The 22,772-nt window shown below is 37.9% G+C and overlaps 1 protein-coding gene across 4 annotated transcripts in view; it reads left to right on the forward strand.

Moving 5' to 3' along the window:
* The window catches only part of ROBO1 (roundabout guidance receptor 1), a 414,221-nt gene that overhangs the window by 347,164 nt on the left and 44,285 nt on the right, over positions 1 to 22,772 (forward strand). For 2 of the 4 annotated variants that reach the window (XM_015129100.3, XM_077994321.1), the window contains exons 13-19: positions 465 to 586; positions 1,386 to 1,617; positions 3,153 to 3,274; positions 5,943 to 6,114; positions 11,212 to 11,409; positions 15,476 to 15,502; positions 16,912 to 16,954. In XM_015129100.3, the coding sequence (XP_014984586.1) occupies positions 465 to 586; positions 1,386 to 1,617; positions 3,153 to 3,274; positions 5,943 to 6,114; positions 11,212 to 11,409; positions 15,476 to 15,502; positions 16,912 to 16,954 (916 nt within the window). The remainder of the gene's footprint in view (positions 1 to 464; positions 587 to 1,385; positions 1,618 to 3,152; positions 3,275 to 5,942; positions 6,115 to 11,211; positions 11,410 to 15,475; positions 15,503 to 16,911; positions 16,955 to 22,772) is intronic. The other 2 variants (XM_077994320.1, XM_077994323.1) reach the window with 1 other exon arrangement.

Below are 22,772 nucleotides of genomic sequence, written 5' to 3' on the forward strand. Positions count from 1 at the left end.
TTGGTTTTCACTAACCATATCTCCTTTCTTTTCATGGCTTAGCCACTCTGCTGCAATTGCAGTCTCTTTTCTGTCTTGTATAGTTAGGACCACTACAGGTTTTCATAAACTCAGAGGGCATTGCACTAGTGCCCTCATTTTCATCAGGAAAGTGATCATGGCATGGTAGGAGGAGCCACTCAATGTTGCTATTTGCCATTGTTGTCTTTGCTTCCTGCTCTTTTTGACTTTCTATAATACGTGTCCTCTGCATTCTCTCTCTCTCTGTATGTCTATCCCCTCTTACTTTCCTGATCCTAATAAAAAGGTTAAATTATTATTATTTTTTTTTTTTCTGAATCACAGCCTGGCCTGTATTCTACTTAACTGAGAGTTGCTATGAATGAAAAGTTTGTTTTACCATGCTTTCATTCAGTTCAGTAGCATTGTGTAGAAACTGACACAGTTTTCTTGAATTGTTGTAGATGTTCCACCAACAAGCCAGGGGGTGGACCACAAGCAGGTCCAGAGAGAGCTGGGGAATGTTGTTCTGCACCTCCACAACCCTACCATCCTTTCTTCCTCTTCCATCGAAGTGCACTGGACAGTGAGTTGTTACAATATTTGATCTCAGTTTTCCTAAGCGTCTGGGAGATCATTATAATGCATATAAAATGTAACTATCTGTTGCCTACTTGTACATTAATGATAACTTTACAGTGTAACACTGTTTATTACAGTGCTTATTAGTTGGGCTTTAAACAGAAAAATGTTGCATCTTGAGCCTATTTTTTTCTTATTGTGCTGCAGTAGTGAACTTGACCTGTCTCAGGAAAGAAACAGATAGTATTAACTATGATATGTAACTTGTGATAGGATCATTATTACATGAATCTTTTAAACTTGGAGATATTTCCAAGTAGTGTTAAGTAGGCTTTTAAAATCAGAGAGTCATCAAGCATTTTAGCTTCTCATCCCCTTGGCCCAGGTGTGTCTTACATGCAGTGTTAGAGCTGCCATCAGGCCTCACATTTCTGCATGAAGCATAGAAGTTAATGCCACAGAAATTTGTATCACCTTACAAAAGATAGTGGATTTTTTTCAGTATTCTACTTACTTGAATGTTTTAGCTGAAGATTTACAAAAGATAGTGGATTTTTTTCAGTATTTTACTTACTTGAATGTTTTAGCTGAAGATTCTTTTGGATTTTCTATGAGCACACTCATGTTGTCCACATTCTAATGAGTTTTATTTTTTCCTTTCTAATTCTGACACATTTCTTGTGTAAGAATGTGGGATGAAGCCAGACAGAATTTTGTGCATTTTATAACATTTAATTTTTATTGTTTTCTAATGAACCAGTAAAATAGTATGAATAATTACATTTTACTTGTCTTTTTAATAGGTAGATCAACAGTCTCAGTATATACAAGGATATAAAATTCTCTATCGGCCGTCTGGAGCCAACCACGGAGAATCAGACTGGTTAGTTTTCGAAGTGAGGACCCCAACCAAAAACAGTGTGGTTATCCCTGATCTCAGAAAGGGAGTCAACTATGAAATTAAGGCTCGCCCTTTTTTTAATGAATTTCAAGGAGCAGATAGTGAAATCAAGTTCGCCAAGACCCTGGAAGAAGGCAAGTATGATGAAGCGTATGATTTCCATGCAGTGCAGTATATTTGTTAGGATTGTACTGGCTTAATTTAAATTGTTAGAATGTTAAGAGTGGCATTAATTATTAACTTTCTTGATATTGAACATACATTTTGCTAACAGTATTTGTTTATTTAGAAAACTAGAAAAGCAAAATGCTATAATAGTTGACTTGCTTCAATAGTGGCCTGCCTACAAATGTGCAAATGTGAACATTATATTACTTAAGGATATACAGAAATTTAATTATTCAGAACTAAAATTCACATTTAAAAATGAAATTGTTTTCCATTTGGTTTATTTTACATTCAGCATTTTCTATTTGTTTGTTTTGATCCATGATTGGAGTAATGTGTTGATTTGCCCAGGACTTTCTGGGATTAACATTTTTTTGTTGTTTGTTTTTTGTTTTTGAGATGGAGTCTCACTCTGTGGCCCAGGCTGGAGTGGGCGGCGCCATCTTGGCTCCCTGCAAGCTCCGCCCCCCGGGTTCCCGCCATTCTCCTGCCTCAGCCTCCCGAGGAGCTGGGACCACAGGCGCCGCCACCACGCCCGGCTAGTTTTTTGTATTTTAGTAGAGACGGGGTTTCACCGTGTTAGCCAGGATGGTCTCCATCTCCTGACCTCGTGATCCGCCCGCCTCGGCCTCCCAAAGTGCTGGGATTACAGGCCTGAGCCACCGCGCCCGGCCGGGATTAACATTTTCCTCCTAAATCTCATCTCTCTTAAAACACCTCAGTTCTAGACAAACCACTATAGCTGACCACCCTATTCCTAGAAATTAAACAATATTTACATAAAGGTAAAAGATTACATTAAATTACAGCACGATATTTCCCAACATGTCTTTGTCGCTTTGGCTGTATAAATAATTATGATGAATGATTAACATTCATTTTCATACTTTTGAACATTTTGAGGGAGAACAGGAGACTAGAGTTACAGGGTGGAAGAAATAGGAATTGTCCTGGGAGGTTTGGTGGGAACAAGGTGTTTAACTTTGGTTATGGAAAATTCACAGTGGCAGTTAATTAGCATTGAGTGAGGAACAACTTAGGTAGTTTGGGACTATTCAGACTTGGATGAAATACATCTTTAAAACATATGCAGCGGGGCACAGTGGCTCACGCCTGTAATCCAAGCACTTTGGGAGGCTGAGGCGGTGGATCACCTGAAGTCAGGAGTTTGAGACCAGCCTGGCCAAAGTGGTGAAACCCCGTCTCTATTAAAAATACAAAAATCAGCGGGGCGTGGTGGCGGCGCCTGTAATCCCAGCTACTCAGGGGGCTGAGGCAGGAGAATCGCTTGAACCCGGGAGCGGGAGGTTGCAGTGAGCCGGGATCATATCACTGTACTACATACAGCCTGGACGACAGGGGGAGACTCCGTCTCACAAAAAAAAAAAAAAGCATATGTTGAAATAATATTAAATATTTATTATTGGTTTTGATATTAATAACCTGCTTTCAGTGTTCTCTAGCACATTGTAATAACCTACCTTTTAAAACAATTTAATAGCACCCAGTGCCCCACCCCAAGGTGTAACCGTATCGAAGAATGATGGAAACGGAACTGCAATTCTGGTTAGTTGGCAGCCACCTCCAGAAGGCACCCAAAATGGAATGGTCCAAGAGTATAAGGTATGAGAATAATGTGTGTGTACGAATGTCCTGATGGACAGCCCCCGCCATTCACAAAGAAAAAGCTGGTATTTGTTTGTGGATATTTGGCGCCATCTGCTGGTCCAAATAGCAACATGTAAATTATTTTTAAAACGCTTTCTTGTTTATTCAGTGATTTTGAAATTCTGATTCAGTTGGTCTGACAGGGGCCCTTGGACATATATTTCGGTGAGTCTTTTGGCGATTCTGATGTGCGTTCTTAGTTAAGGCCCAAATAAGACTGTACATGTTCTTCTGAGTAGCAAATTAATCTGTACAGTAACCAAGTATCCTGAGCCGAATTTTATTTTATTTTCAAAATAGTTTTAAAAACAAATTGAGAAACCTCTTTATGAAATGTGTGTATATTAACAGTGTGGTTTTTAAAGTATTTAAAAGACTGCCATAAGTGCACTGTGGATGTTTTCATATGTTTCAAATAAGATTTTCTAGCATAATTGAGGCATTAAAAGTCTCTGTACTTTTAAGTGTTTTCTTAAGAGTTTCAAGGCTGTCTCCATACTGAGGATTGACAGGATACTATGTGTTAGTCTAGGAAAACAGAATGTTATAGAAGATTTTTAAGGATTTAAAATGAGATGATGTCTCAGCTCTCAAGGTAAACTGTGGAATGTAGGCATTTTCACCTAAGAGTCAAAACTCATTTCTCTCCTGAAGAAATGCAAAAGGGTGGATTTCACTTAACTTCACGGTCAATTTAAAATAATAAAATGCCTTGCTGAACCTGATTGACTGGTACAAAATCAGTTTGTGGCTTTGGTTCAGCTGTATAATGTAATTGGGGTTTAAAAAAAAAAATCACAAAAGAGTCTTTATTTCCGGCCGGGCGCGGTGGCTCACGCCTGTAATCCCAGCACTTTGGGAGGCCGAGGCGGGCGGATCACAAGGTCAGGAGATCGAGACCACGGTGAAACCCCGTCTCTACTAAAAATACAAAAAATTAGCCGGGCGTGGTGGCGGCGCCTGTGGTCCCAGCTCCTCGGGAGGCTGAGGCAGGAGAATGGCGGGAACCCGGGGGGCGGAGCTTGCAGGGAGCCAAGATGGCGCCGCTCACTCCAGCCTGGGCGACAGAGCGAGACTCCGTCTCAAAAAACAAAAACAACAACAACAAAAAAAGAGTCTTTATTTCCAAATGGTCAGCTCCTCGTATAGGGTCTGACCATTTCTTGGTATTATGTATTGAAACTGTATTAAAATAATACTAACTTTCAAAGAAGAAAGTAAAAGGATAAATGATGGAGGAGACTCTCATGCTTAGATTTCTTTTAAATCTCACTTCCTATTACAGTTTAGACAATTGTGTACTTAAAGTTAATGGTATATATTGCTTGAGGACATCATAAAGAATTCAGAGCATGTCAGTTGGGCGTGGTGGCTCACCCCTGTAATCCCAGCACTTTGAGAGGCCAGCCTGGCCAACATGGTGAAACCCCATCTCTACTAAATATACAAAAATTAGCTGGGTGTGGTGGTGCACACCTTTAATCCCAGCTACTCAGGAGGCTGAGGCAGGAGGATCACTGGAACCCAGGAGGTGGAAGCTGCACTAAGCCAAGATGGCAGCAGTACACTGCAGCCTGGGCGACAGAGCAAGACTCCATCTCAAATAATAATAGTAATAATGTGCATGTTTTTCTATAGATCATTTTCTTATGGAAACTGAGTTTGAACATTGTCATGCACCATATCCAAATTCTTACACGTCGCAGAAAATCACTTGGTGATGAATCTTTTAGTGAAATTTAAAACAAGGATTATAGTATAGTTTGAAAATCTCAATTTCTTGAGAATAGTTTTTGATCACAAATATTATTAGCCAAGTTAATCAGGTAGCTCTAACTTCCCCATTAGAAGAAAGGATTTTTCACATCAAATACGTATTGCTATTCTTTATGATCTCGTGGATGCTGTGAAGCACTGATAGTCCCATTTAAATAGACGATCGGAGGGCGAATTTTCCCTCACCAACAATACAGTTCAGTGTACCGGAGGGTGAATAGAATCCTGGGATGAGGCTTACCCCTTGTGTGCAGTTTTGTTTTTAATAATCTTAGTTGTGCAAACTGCTTTAGCGTATTCAGAAGCTCTCCTTCCTTTTCAGTCAGCTACTCTTAGTAAACTGTGATGTGCCAGTGTCAGTGCCAGGCAGATTGATCCCAGAGAACAATTGAAGTAAAGTACGAGACTTGGAGTTTCCTACTCATTTTTGTTTTACAATATCTGGTCATCATGCCTAGAATGCAAATGTTGAATGGTATTCTTCTTGATCTGCATAGACACAGCTATCTGCGAGCTACTTATTTATCTGGCAAATAATGTCTTGTTAAGAAATCCTAATGAAGTAGGCTGATGGAAACTTCTACCTTCAAGCACAGATTTGTAGACTTACCTGATATAGTCTTTTAAAAGTATATGAGAAAGTAATAAAGACACCTTGAAACTACTTTTAACATTAAATTTGAATAGAAGATTGTTCATAGAACTAGATTTTAGGGAAAAATGACTTTGGAAACTTCTTATGGTAGCGCATGACCGTTTTGAACTCTGTCTAGGTCTAAAACTGCAATCCTGTGTTGATCTTTGCATTAATGTAGGTAATTTACAGCTTGACTTTCGCTTCTTACAGGTTTGGTGTCTGGGCAATGAAACTCGATACCACATAAACAAAACAGTGGACGGTTCCACCTTTTCTGTGGTCATTCCCTTTCTCGTTCCTGGAATCCGATACAGTGTGGAAGTGGCAGCTAGCACTGGGGCTGGGCCCGGGGTGAAGAGTGAGCCTCAGTTCATCCAGCTGGGTAAGTGTCAGTGTGGATCCAGTTTGACAGTCTTTCACTCTACCATGTGGTCCCGCCTTGCTCTTCTGCATTTGGCTGAGCCACCGCCATTGCTAATTTAATAGAATATGGAATATGGCTTAGAGCTACAAAAAGGTGTTAGCTTTACTTAAAATATAGGGGAGAGAGACAGAGAGAGAGAGAGAGAGAGAGAGAGACTAGATGCAGATATATAGACATAGATATCTCAACTAAACTTGAACATATCCAAGCACACGTTTTTGATATTTCAAGCAAAAGGCTGTCCATATTCAATGTTATGCTAATCCTGTCCTAGATAATGTTTTTATCTATTCAACAAATCCTATTAATTAAGCACCAAGGATACCTCCGTGAACATGAAAGACAGTCTGTACCTTCATGGAACTCACGGTTGCTTGGATTTAAAATCAAACAGGCCAGGCGCGGTGGCTCACTCCTGTAATCCCAACACTTTGGGAGGCCAAGGTGGGCAGATCACGAGGTCAGAAAATCGAGACCATCCTGGCTATCAGGGTGAAACCCCGTCTCTACTAAAAATACAAAAAAAAAAAATAGCCGGGCGTGGTGGCGGCGCTTGTAGTCCCAGCTACGCGGGAGGCTGAGGCAGGAGAATGGCGTGAACCTGGGAGGTGGAGCTTGCAGTGAGCTGAGATTGCACCGCTGCACACCATTCTGGGTGACAGAGTGAGACGCCATCTCAAAAAAAAAAAAAAAAAAATCCAACAAGCAAACTTCTATTTAAAACTTAAACCAGGTATTAGAAGTTTATAGCAATGACCAATTTATATTTACATGTAGTGTCTATTTAAAATTATAATTGCTTATTATAGCAAAAGATAGATTGAGATGACAAGAAGTATTAAAATATGTTTATATGCTGATTGCTTAGAAAGTTAAATACAATTTGTGCCTCAAACATAGTTAGATGAATTACAAAAAAAAAAATCAAAAGCTTCATTACCACGGTTCACTCTAGGCTATATAGCATGAACATAAAGTACAAATTAGTAAGTGCATGGTAGTAAATTCTAAAACAAACAGCAAAACAATGACAAAATACCATTGTAACTGAAAAGGAAGAAGAAAGGTTCAAATATTTAGAAGCTGTGTTTAAATTATGAATGATGCCAAGAAGTATATAGCACCTTTATGTTTTTGTCTTCCAGATCAGAGGTTAAGCATTAGTAGTATTTTATTACTAGTGAAATATTAGTATATGTTACTAATATTACAATCAGTTGTTCAATCATCAAAAGGGATCCGATGTATGAAGCTTTGTATTTCACAATTACATACTATTTTTGCATGTTAATAATATTGATGACATCCTGGAGATCATTTCAAAACAAAATTAAGAATCACCTGGTTTTCGTAAACTTCCTTGCTATACATAAAGAACTTCACATTTATTTTGAAGAATATTATTGATGTTCCGTTGTTTAGACAATGCGAGTTGCAGTAATAGATACATTTGCAGAATTTCTATCCTATGATACAATAAATCTACCAAAGTCCACTTGTGGGGTGAGGACTCTGTTCCACACAGACATTGAGGATCATAGGTGGATGAGTTAGCCTCTTTATCACAGGGCTTCTGAAGTGGACCCGGGGTCTGCAGCAAGGGGAGGAAAGAAACACATCATCTATGGGAGTGTTCAATGGTACAGGTCTAGACAGGGTGCCGCTCACTCCCCCAGTGTGACTACAAGCAGATGAATGGGGTCACTACAAAACTAAGTCACTGGCCAGGAAGCCTCCTCCCAACAGCTCCATTAGATGAGAGTTCCATTCAAGCTTTTAGGGAAACGTGCTCTCTCTTTCACAGCCGTAGGCTAAAATTTGATTTTTTGCACTCATGTTACCACTAAAGAACTTATCCATGTAACTCAAAACGTCCTGTTCTCCAAAAACTAGTAAAACAAAATATTTTTTAAAACAATAACCAATGATTATATATAGAAATAAAACTTTTAAACAAAAATAGCTCCTGGTTTGTTTGAAGCAGCACAAGAAACTATAACAAAATGAGTTGCTTGATGCATCTGTTGCAAATTTATATAAGATGAGGAGGAAAACAGTTTAGATTGAGCAAATAGTTGATATTCAAATATTTGCCCAATTTTGTTAAATTTCAGTATGAATTTATTAACATTGAAATAAGTTAACATTATGATGACTATATATATATTATTGTTGCTTACCTATTTTTATGACTGAAGATTATTTAGTTCTATTTTTTGGAAGATAAATTGGGAAAATGACCATGTATTTATTTATTTAAGATTGAAACCATGGAGGCCAAATTGGTTTCCTTGAAATTATAAATGAGTTCCATTTTTTCCTAATATAGGCTCAGCTGCAGGGAGACAAAGACTGAGCTAGCGAGTGCCTGTTTTAATTCATTAGTCATACCACACTTGAGTCTGTTAAGTCCATCTGGTTGCTTGCACAGGACCTCTCTTGGATGTTTCCGTATTATCTGAGGCTACCCATCTTAACCTTGCACAAATAGCCATGAAATCTATAAACCTAGCAGATACAAAGAATGTATTAGGAATAAGAAGAATAGGTCTGCTTGGTGAACTTTAAGAGGATGAAGTGCTCTTAGGATAACCAGAGGTAATAAAAGAGTCTGGAACATGAAATAAAACTTTCATTCAACAAACAGAGAAAGGCAGGTAACTGCTTGTGAAAATAGGTTTTTCACCCTCTATAGAATGAAATCTGGAATTCTGTTCAAGAAAAAAGCAAACTGAAAAACCACACACACTCGTACAACATGAGAAGGAATTTAGCCATTTTGCATTGAAAGGGGTGCAGTTTTCCTGAAGGCTGTTTCCTTCATCATTGAACGCTGCTTATTTTTCCTTCCAGTTTTCTTATCAAGATGCAATGCCATTTAATAAGAAAAATATCCATTGAAAGAAGAATCCATAAAAAAATGTTATTCATGTGTAATGAGTTATACCAATTATCTTTGTGGAAAAAAATGTATTTTGGATTGAAAAATATTTCTCTCTTAAAGCAGATTGTATTAGCAGAATTGCTGTATTTCTTTCTAATTTGGTCTTAAGGTCTCTCTTTGCAGAGTGGCTATAAACTCTAGTCCTGCCCTGACAGGGCTTTGGAGAATTTGGTTGTGGGTGTTCACTTTGTGCCTTTCACAGGATGCTTTTTAATTCTGGCAAACAGCATAACGCCTCAGTGTTCCACACATGACCAGGTGTTCCTCGCACAGGAAACTTGTTTATACCGGCAGATGTCCCTGTGGCTTTCATCTGACCTGTGTCCAGCTTATTCCTGTCAATATGACCCCTCCTAGGAGAGCCTTAACTGGGAGGAAAGTTAAAACCTTCCAGTGTGTTGCTTAGATGAGACTCAGAGGAGGCAACACAACAAAAACACATGCAGTAACTGAAGCAGTTTGTTACTCACAGATCCATGGGACAGAGGGTGTGCCGACAAGGGCCGATGAGGCCACCGGGGCAGTGTGCTCAACCAGCAGGTGGGGGTCCAGAGAGGGGAGACCTAGGCACTGAGGCCTTTTTGCCCTTGCAGGTATTACCCAGGCAGGTTTCCTTTGGGGAGTTCCAACTGGTGGGTTCTTAGAGCAAATGGCACAAGTTCCATGGGGTCACATTCTGTCTGAGAACGGTCACTGTGGCATATCTGCACAGTCCATGAGGGGTGTGGCGTCACTGGGGTGAGTCAAGGAAGTTGTGTCTACATATCCCATAGGGAAGTGGTCACCAAAAGTCAGTCGTGTAAGGCAGATACCTGGATTGACCATGTTGAGGAGCGGGAGGGAAGCAGGGAACTAGAAATTGTCAAGGGTATCAGTGAGACACCTGTGAGAAGGTTAAACTTAGATTCAAAATCAATGCTGAGGCTACATAAAATTTTAAGAACTCATGGCAACAATATGTATCAGAGTCAAATGTTTAATAGTAAGAAAGCACCAATCCTAATGAAATGGGCCAACACCTTCTTGTTTCACCAGATGTGGTGGGGGAAGAACATCAAAATTGCAGACAGAGGTGGGCATTCTGCACAGTGGGCACCCTCAGGGTTGATATCACTCAGTGCCAACAAAATTAGGTATTGCTTTGGTGATACAGCCTCCATTTCTCTACAGCAACTTTGCAGACCTCTTGTGTGACTGGGTGTTATGGTGGGCTTGAAAAAACTCAGTAGGCTTAAAACATAAATGTAAACTAAGTACATTTTATTAGCCGTATATTCCATCAATTTTTAAATATTGAATGAAAATGGCCAGCAGAAAATATGAGCCCTTTTGACTATTCATCACCCTTGATATTATAATTCTTTTACATATTCAACACTATTTTGTCTATTGCTCACCGTGATTGTTATTTTAATGGAGAAATTATCCCTGGCTCTTCCAATGGTAACATTATGTTAATTTTTCTTTGGGTTTTCCTGATCCTGAATTGTATAGGTCTTTCTGAACTTACGTTAATTAATGTGTTTCTAAGACAATTAAATGTCTTACAATATAGTGTTAGCGTCGGGGGTACATACACACGTATAGAGACTTTTCCATATCTAGCTTAGAGAGGAAATAAAATTTTCTTTTTTTTAGAACATACTATTTAAGCATGCCTATAGAAATCTGAGAAAGTTTATATCTTGTCTGTAAATACTTATTAAATATTCCTTATTTGCACATGTATTATTTGTACGTGTATGAAAGTATTTCATTTTTTTAGTGTTATGTTTTTGTATTTTTCTCAGTTAGCGCTGTCCTGTGAGACTTAATCTAAGCAGTAACCTGCAGAGCTCTTTGGGTGGGAAAGAGAAGCAGGTGCCATTGCTTTCGTCTTTAAGCATGATTCTATACAGCTGCCTCGCTTGCTTTGAGTTGAAATAAATAAATAGCATTGTGCAATTTTGCTGAAAACAGTATGAACTGTTTTATTTGATGATGGTGAGTGGTGTGAGAGGAAAAACAGAAATCATTATCCAGAAATTAACAAAGCAGTGGCAGCCACAAGTGAGTGCGTGCGTTATTGCGTTGAGTCTGAAGCCCACATTAATCGGAAGATGGCTTTTCAGATTCCCACGGAAACCCCGTGTCACCCGAGGACCAAGTCAGCCTGGCTCAGCAGATTTCTGACGTCGTGAAGCAGCCGGCCTTCATAGCAGGTATCGGAGCGGCCTGCTGGATCATCCTCATGGTCTTCAGCATCTGGCTTTATCGACACCGCAAGAAGAGGAACGGACTGACTAGCACTTACGCGGGTATCAGAAAAGGTATTCGCTTTCCCAAGGTTTTCATGTTTTAATGTTTCTAAAACTCTTGATTTTAATATTTGATTCCAAATGATTCATGATTATGCATATCCTCTAAAAATTTCTTAATATATAAAGATTTTCAAAAGTGCGTTTATGGTGCTGTGGTATCCACATACTAACTTCTCTTACGTAGCAGAACTGCAAATAGAGTTGATTAGTTTCTTAGGGCTCAGTTCCTTTAAAATAGATTTCGCCAAGGTAGGTCTACCTTTGGCTGTTAGACCATTTCCCTTTTCTCTTAGGGAATTATTTTATTGCCTTATGTTCTTGAGGGAAATTTTTAATGTCCTTGTTATTGGAATTATAAACGCAACCTTGAAACAATCTCACGCAGTTTCAGAGGAGACACCATTACCCTCTGTGAAGCAAAATAGAAAATACTGCCATTTGATTATGTATAAAATACTCCTTTCTTGGTGAATATGGAAGGCGTGACTGAGTGATGTACTGTTGCTTAGGGAGAGAAGAGGGTTAGTCCATTTTTATTATTGTAAAGTTGCGAAATGGAATATGTGTATGCTGTTACTTAGTGATGGTGATTTTGTTACAAATATGTTTGCAGTTTTAAAAAAGACAGCTTACTTGGCCACTATTAATATTTACAATTTTAAAGATGACCCAAATATGCCAATATTTTCACAGATACTTTTGCTACTTATCCTTAAACTCCGAAGCCTGCTGATACTTTTGTGTTTTGTATTCTCAAAGGAAATTGTGAACAGTGTCAGACAGACAATGCTCCCTGCCCCTTTGATATCTTCATCAATTCTGAGCCTCAGATCTTGGCTGTAGGTTAGGTTAGATGGTTGTAAGTCGCAGTTTTCAGGGACACCGAGTTTATGTCATTAGTCCAACAAGATCACTTTTAGTACCCCATTCTTGCTCTCAGAATTGTACTGACTAAGTGGCAGATTATACAAATTAGAGGTCCCATCCTTCAGTCTCATGCAACAGCTTTGCTTTGCTGCAAAGCAAATTTAAAGAGGATTTCCAATTTAAAAAAAAGTCTTCTACTATCACCAACTTTTCCCCCCGATTTTCTACATAAGTGAACATTTCTTACACATGTTGGCCAGATTATTTCCCTGACCAATTACATGACAAAGTCAGAATTTTTCATGTTAGCTAGAACTTGAATGTCCCTACGCATAGATAAAACAGTACGGGACAGCAATCTAAAATATTTGTGTTCTCCGTCACAAGGGGACTCAGCAAGAGTCAACACAAATGCGTCACTAATACTATAAAACTAAATCTCCTTGCCACCTGCCTGTGGCTCAGCAGCAGTCTCTGCATGTACATACATTTGCTTTAGCATTATCATCCTTAAATATGTTTTTTTCAGATATGTGTCCTATCTAGGGATGAAGCAGTATGTCAATATTCCCGCCTGTGAAATGGAAAATGAGGGCTTGGAGGTTACTGAAAAGAGAACTGGCGCTCATTATGTATACAAAGTAGAAGAATGTCAGGCACATGTTACCATATAAAACCTTTGACTAAAAATAATGGTAGACAAGGGGTTTTTGGGTGTCTTTGTGTGGTGGAGCGGGGAAGGGGTAGGGTGTTAGGGGTAGAAGATGTTTGGAAATCTGATTTGAATGAGGAAAAGGGTGACTAATTAACATATAGATGTGGAGTCTCTTGAATTCATCATCAAAAGACCTCCGTCATCAACTCTGTTTTGCTAATAGCCAGTCGGTGGAATCCTGGGTTTCTTATGAGGTGCCATAGCTACGTGATGATACTAATTTAATGCTCTACGTTGTCTTGAACTCTAGAAATGTGACATGCAACTCTCCTTCCTACTGAAATGTTTCTCTTTCTTTACTAACGTACTTTGAGCATGCCGAGAAATGCCTATGTCCTCTTTGTGCAAAACCTATTAAACTAATACCATTGTCCTTTCAACTTAGCTTGTGTTTAAGCAGAAATCATAGAACATAATTACAAATGTAATTTGATGAGCATTTGATTCTGCTTTCTTCACTTTGTCCTGTTGGCACTTTTTCATAATTTTGTTTCTATGCAATTTTTTAAGTGCATTTTGAGATCTTAAATTTTCTATGCCAAAGTCAATGCCAGTAATTTTAAGAAAAAAGAAAGTGAAATATTTTAAAGAATAAAAAATGTAAAAGAACCCATTGACCTGTAAAACATCAAGCCAGAGTGTAACTTTGGGGGAATAGTGAGTCTATTTAACATTTCCCCCTTACGTTTAGCTATCGGTGTGACATCTGCCAGTTGGCTGGGTACCCCCTGCCACATGCATTCACAGAGTGCACCAGCATCACTTAGGGACACAGAGAGTTTATTATATTATTGGAAGCTTTGAAAATTAAGTTGCTATTTGGTGTGCTAGCAGTGAAAATTTCATTTACATTGACCTCCTTTTCATCTCTTCTTCAGTTCCTCAAAGTGGGGTTAGCAGTTAGCTAGGAGAGGTAATGACAAGGACCTTTCATATTTTCCCAGTGTCCTTGTGATTGCAAATTAATGTTCAGGCACTCCATTCTTGCTTGAATAGCTTTAGTTTCAAATGCACCTTTCATTTTTTTTTTTTTAATATGAAGACTTGTTACTATGGCTCTGAATTTTTGAATGTAGCTAAATTACACTGACTCTGAAAAGACCTGACTGAAAAAAAAAATACAATAGGATTCTTAAAACGGGGATTGCTGTGCTGCAAACGAAGGCCAGGGTATAAATTGGGGATGCAGCACTGAGGTTTTTGCTTTTGTTCTTTCTAGTATGCTCAGAGATAAAGTGTCTGGGTAAGAACTGGCAATTGTAGAGGATGCTATAGCCTTTCAGTTTGCAACCCCGAGTGCTCCAATTTTACAGTAAATTTCCTGGAGATGTCCTAATGTGAAATAGAAAGTATAATTCTGGCAGCGTTTTGATACATGATAAGTAATCAATATTCTAGTTTGTTTGTACTAAAGATTATTTTAAAAAAACTTTAATCTTAAAGGGAATAACATATATTTCCTTGCTTTTTTTTTTTTTTTTTAACCAGAGCAGCGTTTACTTTAATTTAACATGAAGAGATTGGAACTAAGTCAATCTCCTCCCTCTATGAAATGACATGGAAATTGCTCTGCCGTTATCCAACCCCCCAGGAATGGGAGAAGATAGGAAAAGTGGGGGAGGAATGGCTGCTACTTTTGAGGTCTGCAGTTCAATTTCAGGCATTATTGATTAGATTAAGATTTATAACTGCAGAGGGAGTGACGGTTTTCAGAAGGGTGTTATTGTTCTATTGTTTAGCTTCCACTGTGGTATTAAAAGAATGCCCAGTCTACTTCTAGGAAGCTTCTAGAAGTAAACTCAAAGAAATTAGAATTTAAAATTCCAGTTTTTTCTGTCCATTCACAAATTTTTATGATGATAAGAAATGTCATTTATGTGATAAGACGTCAGGCATTTCCGCTCAGCGAAACAGTTAAATTTTATGGTTCTCTTTTATTCAGTTCATCTTTTTCTTTGCTTTCCTTTCCTTTCGTTGTGTTTGTTTTTTCTTCCCCTTTCCTTGCCTTTCCTTCTTTTCCTTCTTTCCCTCTTTTTTTCTCTCAATGTTGAGTACATAAATGTATCTAGTAGTTCACTTTAATAAGCATTTACTTTCAGATTTCTAGATAAGGTCCAGCAAGACTCTGATAATGCTTGTTTAAGAATCCATCACCCTGTGTTTGGAGATGATTAATAGTGGAGGATTCTTGTTTGTACGAAAGCCTGAGCTAAATCTGTGTTACTAAATGCAGGGTCATTTGCAGGCTAACCTAGCAGAATTCCCTTCCTGAGCGTACTAGAATGTCAGACACTTCAAAATGGTACCTGTAGAGACAAGCTTCTTTTTTTAACCTCAGAGTTGGTTTTATTCATAGATCACAGTGTCAGAACTGCTGGCTTAGTTATTTACATTTGTTTTATGTTCAGCTGTCTGCTTGATTTATACTAATGTGATATGTTCCCTTTCTCTCTTCAGCTTAATAACTGGTTTATATTTTGTTTTGATTTTCAGTCCCGTCTTTTACCTTCACACCAACAGGTATATATTTGCACTTACCCTCCTCCTTTCCATTGTTAGTCTGGCATGCGTTCTACTATTGTGTTTCTGTTTTTATTTCATTTTCTGCAGTAAGTTGGGGGTAAGAACTTAAAGTGCATATAATACTTGATTTACTCACACCAGGCATGTGTTTAAAGTAGACACGGTTGGTGTTGCTTTTCTTCCATTTGATGCAATGATGTATTCACAATTCCACACTGGATCTTAGCCTTGTTTGCATGTGTTTCATTAAGTAGACACACTCTCTCTACCTTCAGCATGATTTAACATGCTAATGATCTTATTGACTATTTCAGACTTGGCAGTGCATTTTTCAACTTAAGCTTTCGAGTTTTCCAACAAAAATTTCTCTCCCTTGTATTTCTCTGTCCCCAGAATCAATATTGTTAAAGGTAACCAAAATACCCAGCACATGTGAAAGATAAAACTTTTCATTTTCCCTAAGTCAGAATCCTAATATTCCGTTCTATTCAAAATGGGGCCTCTTCTGTCACATCACCTCCAGGAAAAGATGTACCTGTAGTTACGCCCTCTCAGTTTTAATCCAGTTATTGTCATCACTGGGAGCAGTTATCTCTCTATAACAGACTTCCAGTTTGGAGTTCTTCTAAGTAGCAGAATTTGGCAGCTTTAAAAACACATTTCTTCTTAGAAAATGTGTCTGTATTTACAGAAAAGCTAATCTTCTTAACCACTTAGCCTAACTATGTGCAAATCTTTTTTTGTTATTGTTATGGTTAAAATTTTCCACCCCAAATTTATTACGCCGAGAATGCTTTCAAGAGCATTATAATATATTTTGATTATCTATACATGTCTGATGAAAATATAATAAGAAATAATTTGCACAAGCCACAATAAAAAATAGGTCACATGAATTAATAGTCACAACTTGGCATACATCTTTGTGTGTGGAAAGCTTTATTTTAACATTTATCTTTGACTTACTGGTACTCATATTTCTGGGAAAATTAGTAGGTTTTTTTTTCTGAGTTTAAGTTTACACTTATATAAAATCATGAAATTATGTGCTCCAATAATCAATTCAAAATGGAAATCCATGGGAATGCTAATGTACAGATGTGTAATAGTTATATTTAATAAGAATGTACTGATGTTTTGCTTTTTCTTGATTCTCCACCTTATTGGAACATGAAGAAAATAGGAGTGATATATAGATATCTATATATATAATGTATATATAATTCTATACAATAGTTAAATGTCACTAGTTGAATCAGAAATCTGTTACATCGTGTGATGATTTTTGCAATGCTTCTATGTAGGAAGACAGAAGGAATTCCATTTTAGAAAGATGCTCACGAATGTAATAGCTTTTGATATATAAATATGTCTATTAATTGTTCCTTTTTTTCGTAACATTCTAGTAACTTACCAGAGAGGAGGCGAAGCTGTCAGCAGTGGAGGGAGGTAATTATCTTGCTTGTTTTGTAGATCCTACAGGGAATTCCAAATATTTCTTCATCTTCCTCAACGACACCACTTTCTCTGCTTAAAAAGTCTAACTTAAAGGTGAAATGTATTTAGTTCCTTGAGAAAGGCTCCATTTAGCTATGCTGTTGAACCAAGCTGTTTACACACAAATGTAGTTGATTGGGGTAGTTGCATCTTAATCAGTGACCACCAGAGAGCGCACTTTAACCGAGAAAGAGACGCTGATTTAGCAAATGATTAAAAGGCGTTAAAGTGACTAAGCTGTGGCATTTATGAAGATGAACAAATATAGCTAGTTAACAAATACTATCAAAGAAAAAGTGTTCATTTGAAAAACCTGCTGAACACAGCAATTGCTCATAAGTTGTAGGTTATGTATGTTTGTTCTTGTTATGAATTCAACATAGTTCACATCTCCATATGCAGGAAAATGTGTTGAAATAAAAGAGGAAGTCTGGGTAGCTTGTTAACAAAGAACGTTTTCCCTCCTCTAATTAAAATGAATCTCAATCTTATATTTATGATTTTTAAAGTAATTATTATTCAGTGAACTTTAATATATTCACGGAGAAATCACAAATTGATGTGACAACCAGCTTAAAGGGGCTGAAATAAGGTATAAGTTATGTGATGAGCCAAGCTTCAGAATTTTTCACAATAAGATGTTTTCTTTTTTCTCCAAAACAGTAACATCTTGGTGTAAAAAAAGAAATCTTCCACCAAAACCATCTTATAATTCAAATTCAGTGAACTTACTAAATTCCCATCTTTGTCCAGCTGTGTAACATGGCTGCTGCTGGAAAGCTAGAAATGAGTAAGATATTATTCCTGAATTAAAGGAACATACCATCAGATCAGAAAATGACTGAATTTAAGAAGTGGTTTAAAAAAATAAGGGTTGACCACCTTTAGCCAGTGCTGTACAAATTTGGCGACGAGTACTAATCTTTTCTTTCCTGAGTATTGCTAACTTCCTGTTCTCATGCCTGTGAAACAAAGCCAGCCAGTGACAGACCCAAAGCTAGGAAGGTTTTCCTAAGGAATAAATCCACTCGATTCAGGAATTAAAGCAGGGCATGTTTGTGCATCCAGGGGAATTCCATCTAAATCACAGCCCAGACATTATGAAAGAGCCTCTGGCATGAGAACATTTTCTCATGGGTGAATCTGGAATACCTGATTTTATAACCACTTCATTACATGTGTACATTTCAGCCTCCTCATTAATCAAAGCATGTGAAAGTGCTTCTTGAGCATCTTTGATATGTTCTTCACTAGCCTCTGTGCGTGGGCATGTGTACACAAGTATCACAGACACAGGCACTTACAGAAGTACAAGCCTGGTTCCTACTCTAAAAGAATTTACAACCTGGGTAGAGCAAACCAGCACGTGGGAAGCGATGGCAGGAACGCATAGGTAGCAAATGCTAGTTGCTGTGGCAGGATGGGAAGATTACAAAGTTCCTGAGCTGTGTCTTTGGAAAGCTCACTATATCACAAAACAAACATAGCTTTTTAAATTTAAACATAGAATCCCTGGCAGTGAAGCTGATTTATTTCAAATACTAAGTAGAAATGATCATTTTCCTAAATGAAATGCTAAACCATGTTGGGATATTACGGAGGCAACAGTTCAATAAAGATTTCAGAGTCAGTGCTCAAAATGTCAGTTATATACAAAATGTTAAAATTATTTATTCATGCAATATATTGAACACTTACTATGTGACAGGCACTAGTTTACTTACTTGGGATGCATCAGTAGGCAAAGTGGATAAAAATTCCTGCCCTTCTAGACCTTAGGTTGTAGTGGGGAAGATGCAAGATGAATAATAAACATTTTTTTAAAAAGTCAACTGTATAATATCAGCAATTGATAAATGCTATGGGAAAAATAAAGCAGGATGAGGACAATAAGGATGCTTTACCAAGGGACCTCATTCCTAGCCACTTATGGGTGTGTGTGTCAGTGTGTGTGTCTGTGTGTCTGTGTGTCTGTGTGTCTGTGTCTGTGTTTCGTGATCCAGTGAGATCAGAGCGGGAATAATGAACCAGACTCCTACACTGACTTCTCTTGTGTCTGTCCCTTAAGCACTGGTTTCCCTCATGTGTTTAAGACTCTCTTGAGCCCTCACTGGACCTCCTACCTCACTTGGTTAATGACACCGAAGCAAAAACCTTCCATCCATCCTCTTGGATCTCCTGTATCCGTTACTGCATTTTGTTGATGCTGTCTGTTAACTCCTTTCACTCTCATATTGTTTCATTTCCAGCCCTACTTCTCCTTTGCCTAATCTATGACAAAAGCTCTCAGGAGTCCTACCTTTATCTATAATACCTTCATTAGCACTATTTCCTGCTAATTCCCTTTGCTCACTGGAGACAGAATGATCTTTTGAAATGCATATTGATCATGTTTCTGAGCTCCAGACAATCCCATTATCAACAGGACCTACCATGTTTAGAATATCAGATCTAAACTGGCCATAATATGCGAAGCTTTAGGGCTCTGCAGACTTACTTCACACCTCAAAATGTGCCAGATCCTACAATCCACTGTATCACCCCACCGGCCGTTTGCCAAGATGGCATTTTCTTCTGTGTCCTTACTGCACTGCCCCAGTATTATATAGGTCTGGACTGTCTCCCCACCCAGCGACCCTTCTCAGTTTACTGAATTCCACCTACTATGCCCTCCATTAACTCTCTGATGTGGAATTACCTCAATGAAGCACCTCACATAAAGTGATGCCATTATCTTTTGTTTGTATCAGAGGTCGGCTAATGATGTCTCTTGGGCCAAATCCAGCCTGCCACCTGGTTTTGTAAATAAAGTTTTATAAGAATACAGCCAGACTCATTTGTTTACATATTTTCTATGACTGCATTTGAGCCACATTGACAGAGTTGACTAGTTATCAAAGAAACGATACGGTTTGGAAAGCCTTAAAACGTTACTCTCTGGTCCCTTACAGAAAATGTTTGGCAACTCCTGGTAAATAATGACTGCCTCTGACAAGAGAATGTGGGTTCCTGGAGGATGGAGATTACATGGTTTATTTATTGATAAATGGATTTTTAATAAAGTAATAAATGTAATTTATTGAATTACATAAATAAATGGGATAAATGACACAAAAGATTAATTTTTGAAAGATGTCACTTATAAGTAAGAAAAAAACGAATGAACCATTGAATAAATGAATGTCAGATGGCCTGAGTTCAGTCCTTGGTGACATTAGAGAAGTTTTGGAGGCTGTATTTTTTTCCTCTAATAAAAGGAGAAGGTTATCTAGAACTCTGTTATAATTGTGAACCTTGCAAGTGTGGCTATTCCTGGAAAAGAGAGAATAAAGATTGTGGTAAGCAAAGAGACCCCTTCCCAACTTAAAAAGGGCAAAGAAATTGTGAGAAAATCCAGGGAAATGATCATGGAAATATTAAGTAACTGTTTCTGTTCATTTGTTTTCCTTTCCTCAAACATTCCAGGCAATGTGTCCCAAAAAACGTACTTAATCCAAACCACAGTAGAAGGCAAGAAAGCAGAGAAAACCTGAGAAGGGTGGGGCGGGAAAGTCTGGCTAACCTGGTAGAGAATGCCAATACCACATTCCCTGTTGGTGGGAGGTGAGGAAATAGAGCTCAAGCCTTTGCTTCTCTTTAAAACATTGGCAGTTCTGAGATCTAGCCCTTGGCTTTAGAGCTCATTCAGGCTGCCAGCGGGAAGGGGAAACAGCCTATCGCCTGACAAGCCTTCCTGCCGGGCTCCTCCACCATTTCCCCAGCTCCTGGACTCTGTAGTGTTTGATTTTGTGATTTAGCAGCTCGAATAGGCTTTCTTGGGGTGAGTGATTGGAATATCAACAGAAGAGTAGGAATTGAAGGTAATTGCCATATAATTACTAAAGTGCATTTGCCCTCTTTTTTCTTCATGGCACAAATCTATCCACTTAATATATTATGTGATAATACTATATAATAATATTTAAGAAACATATTAATACCTATAACTGCCATGTGGATTTTTTCTGCTTCATATCTTAAGCTCAAATACATAAAGGTAGCCTGGAGAATTGTTTAAAAAAGACCTTAGAACCCTTATTAGAGTAGCTACATATGACCTTGACTTCCTCAACGTCCTCTCAGATATATACATGGCATTTTAAGGTTCATTATGGGCCAGTAATCACAGCTCACCTTCTGCCTTAAATAATTAGCATTCCAAATTCAAGTCTAAACAGAAAACTTGGATGTAAACCGATAAGTCAGCTTCCTGTTGGAAATCACTCATATATATGAAAAGGGCTCTCAGCCTATGATGATATCAAAGCATTCACTATGAAAGTATTTTTCAGAGGGAATCAGAGCAGCATAAAAATTTGTCTGTTTCTTTTGAAACATGTAAGTCAGTCTGTGGAAAATTTCCTCTTGACCCATACTTCAGTCGTCCTGTAACATCTCTGCTGTGTCACATATGGAGTTTTATTTTTAATAACTTCTACAGTGATAATATTCATAGTTTAAGTTCAAAGAAAAATAAAATAGGAAAGCAAGCGATTACTAGATGCAGAATTTCTGTAACAATATCTATTTCAAAGGCTCCAGATATCTGTGTTGTAACTTGCATTTAAATGTTCAAAATTTCAACAGTTTGGAAACGCTGTTCTTCAAATCACGATTTATCAACAATTTTAATAGTAAGGTTGGCTCAGTTTTAACAGCTTACACTTCCAATACTTTCTCCACTCTTCCTTTTATGAAGAATATTCCAGAGCTTTGGGAAATGTTAGCACTTTCCCATATATGTGTTTATAAAATCTTAGATTAGAGTGTATACTCTAGGGCCAGCCTGCTAGGGTTTGATTTTCAGCTCTGCCACTCACTTTATATAACCATGCACAAACTTCTTCACATCTCTTAGACATCCCATTTCCTCATCTTTAAAATTTGGATAACAGTACCTCCCTTGTAAAATTGTTGTGGTGACTAAATGAGTTCATACATGTTAAAAAAAAAAAAACAACAACAGAACAATGCCTCACACGTTATAAGCAAAGGGTAAATATTTGTTTTTATTATATAAATATATGTACTCACATATGTATAGAAAAATGAATCATAAATCCATAGCCTTTTTTAGAATGGATTACTTCTCAACCATCATTTGCATACTAAATTTCCTCAGTAGATTATGTGCTAGAATAGGAACCATGGAAGGGAAAATATCGGATTTTTGCTTCCCAGGTAAATAAGAAACATAATTATTGCATTTTAACATAGAAACTAAAACCACCAAGAAAATATTTGCAGAATCTGTAATGCCAGTCTGTTTATTGTGAGTGGGACATCACCTCTTTTGCTGAATGGAGGTATGTATGAAGTCAGTGTTGGAGAAGGAAATGAAGAATGCCACTCTTGAACTCCAGTTTGAGTCCCTGGCTCTGTTGGCCCAGGGCTCCCATTAATAATCGCTGATATACTTGGCATTCCCAATGCACGGTAAAAGAAGAATCACATCAAAAACTACCAAAATGAACGCTAATATTCTTTTTAGTGGGCATCTCTGTTTTATCAGATTTAATTCATCAGCTTTCCTTTGCTTATGTTGGGATGTATGACATTTTACAATGTTACCATCAGAAAATGTTGACAAGCTTACAGACCTATGCACTGAAGCATTAATGAGGATCTGTGTAAAATGTCGCAGAGCCCCCAAACTCATTAGATATGAAGCATGGTTTTGGAGAAAAATACACCAGTGCATTTAATTTGAAGCATCTATCGTCTGAGTAAA

Source organism: Macaca mulatta, chromosome 2 (assembly GCF_049350105.2).
Source record: "Macaca mulatta isolate MMU2019108-1 chromosome 2, T2T-MMU8v2.0, whole genome shotgun sequence".
Lineage (NCBI taxonomy): Eukaryota > Metazoa > Chordata > Mammalia > Primates > Cercopithecidae > Macaca > Macaca mulatta.